The 15050-nt window shown below is 44.1% G+C and overlaps 1 protein-coding gene across 1 annotated transcript in view; it reads left to right on the top strand.

Annotated features, from left to right (window-relative positions):
- The first annotated feature begins 741 nt into the window (after window positions 1-741).
- Window positions 742-15050, top strand: part of glg1a (golgi glycoprotein 1a) — a 28762-nt gene continuing 14453 nt past the window's right edge. Inside the window, exons 1-7 of the mRNA XM_042111049.1 lie at window positions 742-1157; window positions 10547-10576; window positions 11198-11284; window positions 12640-12855; window positions 13115-13318; window positions 13758-13829; window positions 14848-15034. Coding sequence (XP_041966983.1) covers window positions 840-1157; window positions 10547-10576; window positions 11198-11284; window positions 12640-12855; window positions 13115-13318; window positions 13758-13829; window positions 14848-15034 — 1114 coding nt within the window. The 5' untranslated portion in view covers window positions 742-839. The remainder of the gene's footprint in view (window positions 1158-10546; window positions 10577-11197; window positions 11285-12639; window positions 12856-13114; window positions 13319-13757; window positions 13830-14847; window positions 15035-15050) is intronic.

Here is a 15050-nt window from a genome sequence, read left to right on the forward strand (position 1 = left end):
CACAATGCTGCCTGGAAACAGTTGTAATTACATTGCATCATGCAAATCCTCGGAAACATCTAGGCTACATGTGATAAACAAGCCAGGGAATATAGCTTTTCGCAAAAGTAACATAGGCGATACTTAATTCCATTATGACGTCCCTAGCACGGATGATCAGCTGTACTGTCTCGGACATTTTTTTGAGATGAGCAATGATATTTTATGTGGAGATCAAATACTTGCAGACAGTCACTGCACTGTCTTACCTCTGGTAACAATTTCTCCCTGAGAAGAAAACGATAGCAAAGTAACCTACACTACATACCCTACACTACATCCACCTTTAGCCTCTGAATAAACAGTATTTGTCTGGACTGACACCAGTGGCCAGATTGGAAAGTTCCTACATTGAGATATTATTTGAGTGTGCCTGTATTCATAAAACAAATATGAATTTATTGTGGAGTTTTTATCAGTCATTCAAAAAAATACAATCTTTCTGAAACTGAAAAATATCACTTATAAAGTCTTCCGCGTTAATGCTGTGACGTGGTTTAAAAATCGCCAGCAGTTCTGAAGTCAAATTCCTCTGGCTTTCTTGTATGCTAGAAATAATTAAATTGATATGTGTTATCTTCTTTGGAATTCAAATGTTTTTGATTTATTGAATTGTCCAACACGACATGTTAACTATTATAAAACACAATGTAAATGTACAACAAAATACCCTGTGCGACACCTTCGAAGAGGTTGTATGCACATCTATGCGCATGGCAACGCACACGCACACAAAAAAAACTAGCTAGCCAGCCGCCTCTCTCTACAGTCGCCACCGCGTCGCCAGCTAATTGCTGAAGATGGCGGCTTGTAGACGTGTTCACTCTCTCCTGCTTTTGTTATCCATGTGTATATATGTGTACTTCGTTAACGCAGGGAAAACACAGGCTGCTGCCAATGGAAATGTCGAGAATATTGGAAGCCCCCGAAATCAAGGAGTTTTACCCGTCGCTGCGAATGCAGCTCCCGGGGCTGTGGCAGCGCAGCCCCGTCGTTCTACCGGCTGGAAGCTGGCTGAAGAGGAGGCCTGTCGGGAAGATCTGTTGAGGCTTTGTCCAAATAAGCATTCTTGGTCAAACAACTTAGCCGTGCTGGAATGTCTGCAGGATCATAAGGAGGTAAGAAGCATAGAGAATGTTTGTGTGAAACGTGAAGCTTTGTGTAAGTCGCCGCTGCATAGCTTGCTAACATAGCTAGTTGGCTAGATGTGGAGTGTAGTGGTTGTCAATTGATTGTGGGTCAGCGGATCACATCTGGGCTACACATCCAAGGCTTGATCTCGTGGGCAGTTGCAGTTGTGTGATTGTTAGCATGCTAACGCTATTGAATGAAGGATAGGTGTGCACTTTGTCTCTGGGTCAAATTTGTCAGCAGCTAGCAAGCTAGCTAATATTAGCTAGTTCTATATTTTAACGTTGTCTAACACTCGCTAAACTAAGCTTGCCGGACAAGAAATCGTTCTATTTACCTATAAATCGTGTAGGAAGAAAGCTATCGTCTGTCACCCAGTTGGACAGAATAAGTGAATCACTAACGGCTAGCCACACTGGCAACGTAACGGTAGCAGCTATAACGGTATCACCTTTCCTTTACGTGAGATGAAGGCTAGCGTTAGAGTTATGAATTGGTACACGCTTGTCAGTGATGGTAACATTAGCTAACAGAATAAGTTTTGTACGCTCAATGGTTATGACTGTGCAGTGTGCACGGGTCTCAGTGATTGGATAGAATATTTCAGCTGCCAACCCATTACCAGCCGATACGGTCTATTTTTTTCATCTGCCGGTTGGCCAGCTGAGAATGGTGTCTTTGAGTGACGTGTATTTGCCTGTTATATGGATGCCAACCAACCTAAAGTTCTCGTAAAGGACAATATATTACACTGAAATCTACACACACACATTGCAATCAGTACAGTCTGTAATGGGAAATGACTCTGGACATGGCCGTCAGTGTTGTCATTTAAATCAATTTTCCGGCGTCTCCATCTGTCATGCAGCTGGCTACTGGGAGATTCCTTTGGCTGCTGGGGAAGTTTGCCTCTGCACCGATGACAAGTATATGGCAGCACACCTCTATATGAGTTGCCCATCTCTGTAGGCCAGTCAGTGATGGAAGATACAGTACTTCCCTCAGTGTGGTCAGGCTCAATCAGAGTGTATCAGTGGTTTCTGCCCAGTAAATCAGACTGATTGTGTGGCCCATGAAGATGGGTCTGAAGAAATCCACCCAGCAGTCAGATGCAGTAAACTGTATCTGAAGAAAAGTCTAAGTATTCCAATCCAACACAAAAGTGTTGCTGTTTTTATTTTCCTGAAAAATATTAGGCTTCCCAGGACTGAGAACACTAGGAGACGGAAGGATTATCATCATATCTGTCTCTCAAATATTCTCTTCCACAATTAAAGGTCAGCAGTGAAGTTGTGCTGGACCCTACTTGTCCTCGGGTCGCGTCACCAAACATCCCATTCACAGGGGCTCTCTGAGAGACTTTTGCGGTCCCATCCCGCCCTCGCTCCCCATCTCTGACAGGGGTTAGCTTATTTGTCAGAGCTGTCCCCCCCAATCACAGGGCAGAGTGCAGATTCTATAATAAGGCCTGTGGGCAGAGTGAAGGCATGCAGCCATGGAGAGCAATGCCAGGATCAGCCTCCGTCTCTGGCCCAGGCGTCTGATGTGGGTAGGCTGTGGGGTTCCTGATCATGGGTGTTGTGTTTCGCCCTTTCTTCCCCTCCCTGCTGTCTGAGCTAGTCCCTGGCTTTGAAATGTCTTTCACTGCATCCTTTTCAGCAGCAAATTTCATGCCAGCCCTAACTTGACCTAACTTGAGAGTGACACTCGCTCTCTGAAAAACATTGCATGCTCTTTTTCTAGACCCTGAGAGAGACTCAGGTGACTGGCTGCTTTGTGTCCATCTTTTAATGTCTCGTCCCTCCTTGCACTGTTGGATGTTCATGGTAAACACACATCAGACAATGGTCATACAATACAGACTATTCTTTTCCAGACGACTTTAAGACCTGCCACAGGAGGAGTTTAAAAGGCTTTGCAGTGGAACGGGGTCACAGCAGGTTGTGCTGTCAGTTTGATTGGATTTGAGAGCCTGTATTTAGACCATTGCTGCACTCATCAAGGTTTCTCTTTGTGAATCAAAAATGTGCTGATTCTGTTAGGCCATGTCATTCCTTTGATTCTGTGGTGACCATAGCACTGCTCATCAAGTGAGATTTTCCAGGCAAGAGGTGCTGGGTTTTGTCTAAGTGATGGCTTTATAACATGAAGTCAAAAACAGTTTGTTATGGGTAAAGTGATGGATCTTTGCTGCATATGGGAACCATGCCAAAGGACCATAGGGTCATTCCATGCCAAACGTACAAATCTCCCCACTCGATCGTCACAGATTTGGCTGAAAAAAATCAAGGTTGTTCACACACTTCTTAATATAGGTATAGTCCCAAATATTAGCCCCCCCCTGCATTTTCAGACGCTTTTTAAGCAGTGTTTTCTGAAGAGCCATTTTCAAATTGCTTTAACTACAAAAGTGTTTAAGATAGCTCATTCAAACTTTCTGAGTATGCCTGAGGTTTTCCAAAAGGATGTGATGCAGTCTTGTTTGTAGAATTTAACACTAATAGGCTATTGCTTAAAGATGTGTGATAATGACCAAGCTATAGTTTGACTTATATACAGTGCTGTATTCAGCCCTGGTTTTACACAAATCAGTAAGTGGGTAGGATGTAAGATCTCACGAAGAGGGGGAAATACGCAAATCACGTTCCTTCAAGTGATTTGAATCAAATGAAGTTGGGAGTTGTAGCACATAGCTGAAATAAGGTAGATCTGTGTGCTGCAACCAAATGAGAACTGAGGGATGAAAATAACTTAGATCTGTGCTGCTTTAGCTAAAGTAAATGGGCTCGTTGGATTTTGAGGAAGAACTTTGAGCAGATTCTCCCAGTTCTGAGTGGCTGTGCCGGGGCTTTGGGCTCGCAGGCTTCCCGGCTCCCCGGGATTTGGCATCTGCTGCCGTGGAGGCTGTGGCGTGTGGGCCGGATGTACATGGTTGGCTCCCTTTTAGAGCCCCGCCACTTCCTAATCCACATGTCCCAGAGGCTCGCAGGCCTTTAGGAAGCCACGCTGTGCAGCCCCTCCACCCACCCTTCCTAATCTCATCCTCACCCTCACCCAGGTGAAACAGCTGAACCAGTTTTTCCGCTGCTTCCTGCCTGCTCCATGGTCTCTTCTTTTGGAAAGAAATTCCAGTTAAGTGAGGTCAGGCCAGGATCCGGGTTAGGGTTGGTGTGCATAAGACATTTCCCAAATGTTTAAACATCACTGGAAGTGGGTGTGCCCCTGTACCTTTACATGTAGCACTTCAAGACTGACTGAGTTTCAACTTACAAGGGGGGAAGTTCACTGAATGACGACAACTTTTTTATATATATATTAGGGGTGTCACGATTCCGATTTTATATCGAAATCGCTTGAAATTACATCTCAATCTCAAACTTCGAACTCAAAAGTAGAATCGACGATGCAGCCACACCCCCAATCACCCCCTCACGTCCAGCATGTATGGCCAAAACGCACAAATGTACACGCACGTGCTAAACTGCAGCGTCAACACAGTTAAAATATACACATCAACCTACCGAAATCGAAGCCCCTCTTGCTACTCTGAAATCACCGGTGTGGAAGTATTTTGTCGTTCATTCACATCAATTAACACTCACTTAGCCTACTCGGCAAGTGAAAAGATGATCTAGTCTACAGTCCAAAATTACTTTAAGGCTTAAAATGCACATTGATACATACAGTACATATTCCATGAACACTAACCTTGGGTCTCTTCGGAGTGTGCTGAAACAATCAAATTATCAGTGTTGTTTCATTTCACTATGTTCATGTCTCTGTTTAGCCTGTTTGTTCTGTTTACATTACAACCTCGCTGTCGGAACGGCGTCAAAATAAAAAGCGGTTTCAAAATAAAAGCCACCCGAAACAGAAAAGGAAAAGGACAAAAAAAAGTCAATAACATATAAGGAATGCATTAATAGTAATATTAAAAAATAGATTGAAAATTGAATTGAATCGTGACTTTAAAATGGAAAATTAAATCGAATCATGGATTTGGAGAATCGTGACACCACTAATATATACACCACTAGTGTAACACTCACCTGGGCGATGCTCTGCAGCCATTATACGACAGAACGCTCACACAACAGTTTGAGCCAAATGATTGAAGGACTGAAGCATTCACTGCAATGTCTTGCCGATTTCATGTTGATAAAAGGAAAACGTTGAATAACTAGTTGGATATGTTGGGCTGATAATGCCTAATGAAGACATAACGCAGAAATGTTACACCAATGATCTCAGTACATGACCCTGTGTGCGGATACTGTTTCCCCTGATTTTTTTCGTGTCCTGCACCTGACCTCATACTTGCACCCCATACCCCATTCGCTGTACTTATCCCCCATTTCCTGCTCCTATTTACTCTGGCCTCAGTTCGGTTCACGCCGGCGCTTTTCTGAAGCTGTAGAGAAGCGAAGTGGCTCATAGTGCTTATTTGTGCAGTGGCTTATAAATGTTGGCTTCAGTTGAATCATGGAGTGAATTTCATGGCTTATTTTTTTAAAATGAGGCTAAAACCTCTGAATGACTTAAGACCTTACCTAAATCCTAGTTTTGGGGCAGAAACTGATCGGTCAGTGAAGAAGGTTCAGTCAAGTATTTGCTGCAGAACTGAGGCAAGATGGGTTTTTTTCTGTAATGGCATGCTTCTTTGGTTTTACTCTGGTACTTTACTCTACTTTGGTTTTGCTGTGGGAGTGTGTGTGTGAGCGCGTTTGAGAGACCGCATATGTGAAAGTGTGTGGTGACATGCTGTCAGAGAACTGTGTTAATTTGGTTGAGCAATAAAAAGCATGAGATGCTATCATATCAGTCTGACAGACAGGGATGGAGTACCTGCTAAGATGTGGGTGGGTGTGTTGAGTTGGTTTTGTGTTTGTTTAGTCTTGTGCTGGATTAGGCTTATAGGCAATGTAATTGGAAGTTCGTTTTGAGTCTGTATTGTTTTTAAAGGGTGTGAGTGGTTAGTAATGTGGTTGCATTACAACCTATTTGCTTTTGAGTTAGGAATGGATCCATACAGTTTCTCAATATCCCCCAGGTTTGTGGACCTAATGGGTGTACTAGTGCTGTGTGACTAAGGACCACATCCTAGAATCTCCCTAATGACCTTCAGAGAGTCCCAAAACCAATACCCCTACACATCTGCCTAATCCTCATCCGTTTGCCCAGGTGAACAGAAAAAAAAGAGTTGAGTCAGGCTTTCTGCTGCTGCCGCTGCTGCCGCCATCCCTTGACCTCTCCTGGAGGCAGGGATCCCATCATCTGCTGTGATGTTGGACACGGATCGGGCCCGAGTCTATGTCTGTGTGCAGACCAGGTGGAACAGGTATCCATGTGGCTCCTTTCCCCTCGAGGCTTGACGTTTTCAAGTCTGGACGAACATTTATGATCCAGAGTGAGTAAAGGGGGTTAAAGAGCCTCACCTGTAATAGGCTTTGGCACGTCTGGCTCTGGATCTCGCATGTCTTCCCATCAGAGCACTGCGCCAGGCATGCCGGCTGTATGGGGGATATGACACCCGCAGTTTTAAAGAGACGCCAATCGTCCCCCTCACTTTTGATAATGGGGGAAAAAAATCCTTACAGGCTAAATAATAGCCTAGGCTATATGCTAGGCTAAATAAACCATCTCATTAACAGCATTACCACAGCCATCTAGACTGCACAATCTCACTTTCACTCTGCTAGTGACAGTCGGATATCTGAAATGTTTGATCAGTTTGTCTACTAACAAGCATCATAAACTAAGCCAGGCTACTTCTGTACCATCTTCTGTTCCTCCCGACGTTAGCTATTCTGTTTAATAACCAACTCAACTAGCCTACTGCTTATCAACTCGTTTTCACATCACTAACCACTCGGTGAGTTGCACAGTTTTGAAAACGAACGTTAAGGGTTGGTTTAAGGACATGTTTGTTCATGCCTGTAGCAGCCATTCTGAAGTAGTCAAAGGCGATTCAAAACGAGTCAGAAAAGTCGAGACAGGACCATCGTCAAAATTTCGGTGTCCACCACTCTAGTTCATCCCAAACAAACCAGAAAAGGGACTCAAAGTGCTAAAAACCGGAATTTTCCTTTAAAGGTGAATTAAGGCCCCAGCAGTGGCGTGACTGGCTGGGGTACCCGCACCGTACACTGGCGACCCGGGTTCGGTTCCAGCCCCGTGGTCCTTTCTGGATCCCACTCCGACTCTCTCTCCCACTCACTTCCTGTCAATCTCCACTATCCCATCTGATTTAAAGGCATAAAAAGCCCAAAAATAAAAATAAAAAAAAGGTGAATTAAGCAGTTTTTTTGTTTAATTTACCTTAACAACTTTGGAGTCATTGGAATGGTTATATGACTTTTTCCAGGTTGAATGGTGGCAGTCTCGCTTCCCCCTAGCATCTTTGAGCGAAAAACCAGCCTTGCAACTTTGGTCCGGTGGGCCGCCGGCTTCTGAGTCAGAAAGGCTCGCGGTCTCGCAATACCGAATTGCTTTACGACACTACACATATACCCGCCAGGCACTGGCTAGAACAAGGTAGCAATGGAGTTTCTCAGACATTCGTTATGGCAGAGCCGGCGAAAAATAAGCAGAAAGTGATTAAGCCGTTGTCAGAGGAACAGGGAAAGAGGAAACGGCAGACTGACCGAGCAAGGAGTATTGTAAAATATATATACTCTAAAGCTCTAGAGGAGCTCTGTAGGAGAAACTGAACAAAAAGCGAGGAAAGAGCGAAACAATTGCCAAAACTGCATAGGGTCCCTTTACATTTTTTAACAAATACTTTTGTGCAAAAAACCCTTTGTGCTCAACCCTGCCTTCAGTATTCCAAGAGAAATTCCAGGGGGTGCAGGGTTTCGTTTTTGTTTGAGGGACAGGCTGCCCCCACTTTGTTTGTTTCCAGTTTTTGGACCCTGGGCTGCCTACAGAGAGCATTTTTTGATTGTGTACTAACAGAATGGGCATCTAGCGGTCGTGAGCGAATGATTCCTGAATGTGACAAAAAATGTTATGGGCTTGAAATCATGTAAAATCCCTGACTGCACTTTTTCCAGTTTGTGACAAGTGATTATTTTGCACAACAGTGAGTGTTACTACAATTTATGTGACTTAAACGACATTGGGAAAAAATAGCTTTCTCTGTTTTCTCCCCCACTATTCCATTTCCATGAAGAAAGTCATAGAATGGCATGTACGCCATCTCCTACCTACGTCCCTGGTATGACTAAATGAAATTTCATGACTTTTCCAAAACTTTCAATGAATTTACTGATTTTTCCAGGCCTGGAAAATGGGATTTTACAATTCACCCTTCGCTGAGCCACACCCGAAAACCGCCACAGGCCAATCGTGGCTTAGCAACCCGTCACTAGGCACGGGAGGTCTGACAAGCTTTTCGAGTTTTGCCATGTTAACCTGTGGAGACTGAAGGCCTGTGGGTCATGAAGGGCACTTATTTGGATGTGTGGTGCCCTAACCGACGTAAAGACACAGTGAAAAAACATGTTACACTATAGAAACATGATATATTTAGGAACACATATTGTTCTAACTATAAAAAATGGCATATTGCATGATATTTCCATAACCGCGAGATACACGCTTCACGATAACGGCAAGAAGTTGTTAACAGACGTTCACCAAGATGTGTAGCCCATCAGCAATCTATTTAAAATAACACCTATTTGAAGTACCATTCATGATATGTTGTCAAATATTGAAGTTGTGGGAAGTACATAGCTTAAATGGTATGTTTCTTTTGTCCCCCATGCCTGTTCCATTCATTCTGGCCAGGAGAGTCGAATGAAACAAAACGCACATTCGACTTCTGCTTAAATAACTCATGAACGGTTTTGTTCAGAGATGAAATTCTAAATTACATTTCATTGAAAAGTCCCGGTTCTCCCCCTATGTAATAGACGTGCAGGGTGCTAAAGCTTGTCAGGCATAGCAACAGTAACTAAGGAGGGCGGGACTTAGCGAAGGGTGAATTCCATGACTTTTCCAGATTTTCCATGACCGTGGGTACCCTGCAAGTTTAAAATATTCTGATGGTTGACAGTGGTTCAGAAGTCGTGGTCCAATATCTGGAAGCCTGATTTCACTATATGGGTTTTTGCTCACAATTTGGTCCCCCTCACTTTGAAAATATCTCCTGCGCCCCTGCTCTGCTATGTACACGCTGTTAAGATGACAACAAGCTCCATCAGCCATCATAGTGGGTGTCGAGGTCTAGACTGTCGCTATAGCGACGACTTACTGGAAGTCGCTAAAATGCATGTCCCCTCTAGGGAGGAAGCTGTCTTGTCATCACTGGCTGAGGTGCAGCCAGCAGATGTTCACACTTTCACACAGAGACAGGACAGCAGTATTTCCCACAGAATTGAATTGTATTTGTGGTGGTAGGTGAGGGTGGGAGGTGGTTCTCTGTCGGGAGTTAATAAAATAGCCTATAGTTATGCTTGCCTTGCATGAGAAGTCGATATTGACAAGTAAGCTTAGCGGTAACATTATAGTGTGCTAACCTCGACAACCCAACAGTGTTCTGACAGTATTCTATTCTACAGGACTTCATCCCATCTCAATAGTATAGCATGGAAAATCATTGTGTGGTGGTCAGTTTTGGTATTGTCGTGGGCCGCCACAAATTAGTCAATGTATGGGAAACACTGGACAGGATTCTGTCATGTCAATTCCAGTTTCTGTGTTTCTTTCGTACCTAGATAGATAGATAGATAGATAGATAGATAGATACTTTATTGATCCCCAGGGGAAATTCAAGGAATTTGTCTCTACCTGTGCTCTTTGTCCCTGCCTGATTGTAGATTCTTTTTTTTGTCAGGTGAATGTGAGTGAGAGGAGAAAAGCACCTTTCAGAGGCTGTGTGTGTGTAGAGAGCCACTGTGATTGTTGCTCAGATACCCAGACTCCTACCCCATGACTGTCTCATCTGTGTATCTGTGTATCTGTAAAGCATGAATGAGTGGTGTATCCCAACCCCCGCGTGATTATGTGTGTGTTTTTGTGTGATTTGCTTGATTGTATCACAGCTTTGTGTGACTGGAAAAGGTTGGGGTGGTGAATGGCCAGTGTGTGGGTGAGTGTCTGAATAGCTACCATCATCTCTGCCATCGCACAAAAGCTTAGAATTCATTTAGCTGACCACACTGATTGCTGTGTATGTTTGGTGTAGACTATTTTAGGACCACAACGTTTGTGTGTGTGTGTGTGTGTGTCGGTCAGAGGTTTGACTATTTCAGAATAGTCTCTCCAGCTCATGGGAAAAAGCCTCAGGCATGAGGAAAGATGTTTTGTGTCTCACTCTGCCCTTTCTCTCACTCACTCTCTCTGTTTCCTCTCTCTCTCCAATTCCCTACAGGATACAGAGCTGGCTCCTGACTGCAATCATGTAAGTCATTCTATGCTCACCAAGTTCCTCTTAATGGCTTCTGTCTTCTCTAATGTGTCAGTTAGTAGTTCCCTGTGTCTCTCCTCTCTGAAAGGGGGAAGTTAATGGAAGCAAATCCCCCATCTTCCTTAGGGCCATCAGCAGTAACGCAAAATGTTAAATACTCACAAAATGCACCACCCTAGTTCAGATTCTCACAGGCAGGCTTATAGAGAGTGTCTACTCCCCCATCATCCCTCATCAAACTGTACCCTTGCCTCTGCTGTGTGTATAGCTGCAGGGGGCTGAATCAATATTGTGGAGGAAGTGAAGCTGCCCTACCCATATTCAGATTAAATAACATCTGGCAAGTGTTGTTGATTACATGTAATATGATTACTTCCTCCACTCAAGTGGAGCAGTAGTTCAGCTTACCATACAGAGCGGATGTCAGGAAGCCAGGTGGTGTCACGGGTATTTGTGACAGCATGATGGCTAAGCAGTTTCTGGCTCCGTCTCTTTATGATCGTCTACTTCTTGGAAATGAAGGGCTGTACCTGTGTGTTTTATTACACTGATTAAAAATAGAAAATATTGTGGGAAAGTATTAATTTTATAGTTTGTGTGTCAATCCTTCTCTAGCTACTATGGAACTACAAGCTGAATTTGACGACTGACCCCAAGTTCGAGTCCGTGGCCATGGAGGTGTGCAAGAGCACCATCAGCGAAGTGAGTGATGAGTTGTGAGGTTCTAGATAGATAGATAGATAGATAGATAGATAGATAGATAGATAGATAGATAGATAGATAGATAGATACTTTATTGATCTTGTCTGTATGCTACTGAGGTCTCGGTAGCATACAGACATCACACACAACATGCACTTACAGCAGAAAAAGTAATATAACACCACTGCACAATAAAGACAGTAGAGGATAGAAAAATACTAAACTATTAAAAAACGAAATAAACTAAATCAAATATCCACAATGTGTGCTTAAGGATGATCAAGCATGAGGCGCTTGCAGTGACAGGGCAGAGACTGAGCCTGTGATTCTGTATGCATTGTAAGGTACTCTGAGAGTGAGTGTCATGGTGATGGTGCAAATAAGTAAGTCCAACAGTGCAAGAATAAGTGCAAGAATAACAGTGCAGCATAAAAATAAATATGGACATATAAGAGAATAATGTAGACAAAGTAATATAAACAACTATATTAGTGCAAGAATAGGTTGATGTAATAGTATTAAGTATAAAGTATTGGAGGAGTGGGAGGGAGAGAAGGCTGCTGCATATGTGCTAATATAGCATGTAAATAAAGTAGCAGTAAAACAGTAGGCCAGTGGATAGTCAATACACAAACATGGAGAAGGTGGAGAGGCAGACAGACTATGCAGAGAAGTCTATCTCTCCACTTCCCTTTAGTGAAGCATTGAACAGTTCAATGGCCCTGTGGACAAATGGCTTCCTCAGTCTGTCAGTTGTGCATGACAGTGAGCGAAGTCTCCAGCTGATCAAGCTCTTCTGCTTTGTAATAGTGCTGTGGAGTGGATGACATTCATTGTCCAAGATGTTGATCAGTTTGTTCAGGGTCCTTTTATCTGATATTGAAGTGATACACTCCAGTTCGGCTCCCAACCCAAAGCCAGCTTTCCTTACCAGCCTGTCTAGTCGCCCAGCATCCTTCTTCTTAGTGCTTCCTCCTGTGGCCGCTCGGTCAGGTAATCTGTAATCCAGGATACCAGGTGAGCGTCCACACCCATCTGCAAGAGCTTGGGTGTGGACACTCACCTGGTGTCCTGGTATCCCACCATTCTACCTAGTAATTAAAAAGTGGCTGTCATTTTGTGTGCTTACCAGTATGCCCAGTCAAGTGTTATTGGCCTGTCATGATTGAAAGTAACTTGATGTTTGATGAGGGTGGTGGGTGAAGAACCGTAACTGTGTGTACCTATGTATTTCATGTCTGCGAGGCTTGTATGGTATTATGTGAATTTTCCTATGTAAGGACAAATAAACTAAACTAACATGTTGTGAATCTCTCTCTCTCTCTCTCTCTCTCTCTCCAAACTCTCTTGGACAGTTAAAGGAGTGTGCCCAAGAGGAGAAGGGGAAGGGCTACCTGGTGTCCTGTCTGGTAGATCACCGTGGCAACATCAGTGAACACCACTGCAATCAGTACATCACCAAGATGACCACCATCATCTTCAGCGACTACCGGCTCATCTGCGGATTTATGGACAAATGTCGTGAAGACATCAACACGCTACATTGTGGGAGTATCAACACAGGAGAGAAGGCAAGTCCCCCCTGGTTCATGCTTCTCCCTGTGTCTCTCAGTCTTCCTCCCTCCCTCTCAGATTTATTATCAGTTCATGTACCGATGTCTCTTGAGTGAAGCATATTTTAAATACCTTACAATTAAAACTCTATCTAAAAATGGTAAAACATCTTTTAAATGCCATTCCACCTGGATCAGTATTAGGTCCAAGGTTTTATAAATAAGCAAAAATAATGTTAAAATACTTTTTTATCTGCCCACCCCCTCTCCCTGCCAGGATGTGCATTCTCAGGGCGAGGTGATTGCCTGTCTGGAGAAGGGGCTGGTGACGGAGGCAGAGCAGCAGGCTGGTCACACTGGTATCAAGGAGGACTGCAAGAAGGCCATCATGCGAGTGGCCGAACTCTCGTCCGATGACTTCCACCTCGATCGCCACCTGTACTTCGCCTGCCGTGATGATCGTGAACGCTTCTGTGAAAATGTATGTTGCCTGTTTTCTCAGAAGGTTGTGGTGGCGTTAATCTAGTGCCCTCTGCAACTTCTGTGAAGAGTGAGTGTGATAGAGAAAGGGCTGGTTAAGATGGTGGAAGCATGTATGGTTTATGGACATGGGGAGATGTTTTTGACTGCAGAGATTGTGTACAGAGCAACATAGGTGTGGTGTGCAAAACTAATTCTGAAACTGTAGCACCAGTGTTCATTTATGTAGTGGGCACTGGTGTTTGGCACAGATTCATTGAATTACTGTTAATGCCCTCTCAAGTAAACATACTGTAGGTAGGCATCATCCCACCTACTTTAACAACTAGGGATTTGTTGAGGGTATTTTCATTTTACAAGATGATGAAAGTATTAATGCTGGATTTGAAATGTGAGCGCTTTGATACTTGTCTCAACACATCAGCGCTGTTGTGTTGCAGACTGCGGCAGGAGAGGGGCGGGTCTACAAGTGTCTCTTCAACCACAAGTTTGAGGATGGCATGTCAGAAAAGGTAACACTGCTGAAATTTCACCCTCTCAAATGTGCATCTTTCTGTCTCTCACAGCTGCATGCAAGAGCTGTATTACTAAATAGACCAGTGGGTGATGAGGATGACTCCCCTACTTGCTGTGTTTTAAATTCCCACTCAGCTCATACTTTTCCCTTTTTTAAAGTTACTGTAGTAACCGTTATCTTCTCTTCTTTTGTTGCTTGTTGGGTGTTTGTAAAAAGAACTGATCACCAAGCCAAGGACAGGGTTTGTCCTTATTAGTGCTCTATCTTCCATATGCTTTTGCTGTGTTCTGATCAGAGGCCTACAGAGATAAACTGTTAAGGCTAGATGCACCTCTCGCAGCTCAAGAAGGCTTTGTGGCAACACAAGTGAATGCAGCTTAGCGTGGCAGCTAGCATTTAAAGCTAGCCAAGACAGTTTTTTCCCCCAGTGAGGTTCAGTGTTGAGTGAGCAGTTTATTGGGCATTGTGCTCCCTGAGAATTGATCTGATTCTGGGCACTCTGCCCTGCTCAGTGCTCTGCCCAGATGGAGCACTAAAAGTGCTAAGTGTCTTCTGCAGATACATGCTCTATTGCAGGGGAGTCTAATCTGTCTGCAAAGGGCTGCTGCTGTGGCGTTTCTTCTTCTGACCTAAGAATTCTGGGGTATTCTTACTTTATTCTGATGTGTTCATATGTTACTTCTGTGTGTAGCATACACAGGGAGAGGTCCATACTATTGTACATAACTGTGCCTTAGGCCTGTGTACCAGCAGGAAGGTTATACAGCCCGGTGTTTAGGAACATCCGAGGAACATCAGTGATAACATGGGCCGAGGGAGACAGCATGTCTGCCTATTCGGGCTAGTATCTCCATCTGGCCAGAGCTGGTTTTTGTACACTGGTTGGCACCTGCCACGTTGGCATGATTGACGTTTGTATGTTTTAGTATAACAGGCTTTGTCTTAGGTTTTGTACTGAAATTGTTGTTGTCTATGAAAGAGAGTGTTTTATTTCTTTTCCTGTGGGGTTGCAGTGCAGGGACTCCCTGTCCACACGTCAGAAGCTGATCGCTCAGGACTACAAGGTGAGCTACTCGCTGGCCAAGGCCTGCCGCGCGGACCTGCGCAAGAACCGCTGCAACCAGGACACCAACATGCCCCGCGCCCGCGAAGCCAAGCTCTCCTACCTGCTCCTCTGCCTCGAGTCGGTTCTGCACAGAGGTGCGTATGTGCGTTC

This window comes from Alosa sapidissima, chromosome 11 (genome assembly GCF_018492685.1).
Source record: "Alosa sapidissima isolate fAloSap1 chromosome 11, fAloSap1.pri, whole genome shotgun sequence".
NCBI classification, from domain to species: Eukaryota; Metazoa; Chordata; class Actinopteri; order Clupeiformes; family Clupeidae; genus Alosa; species Alosa sapidissima.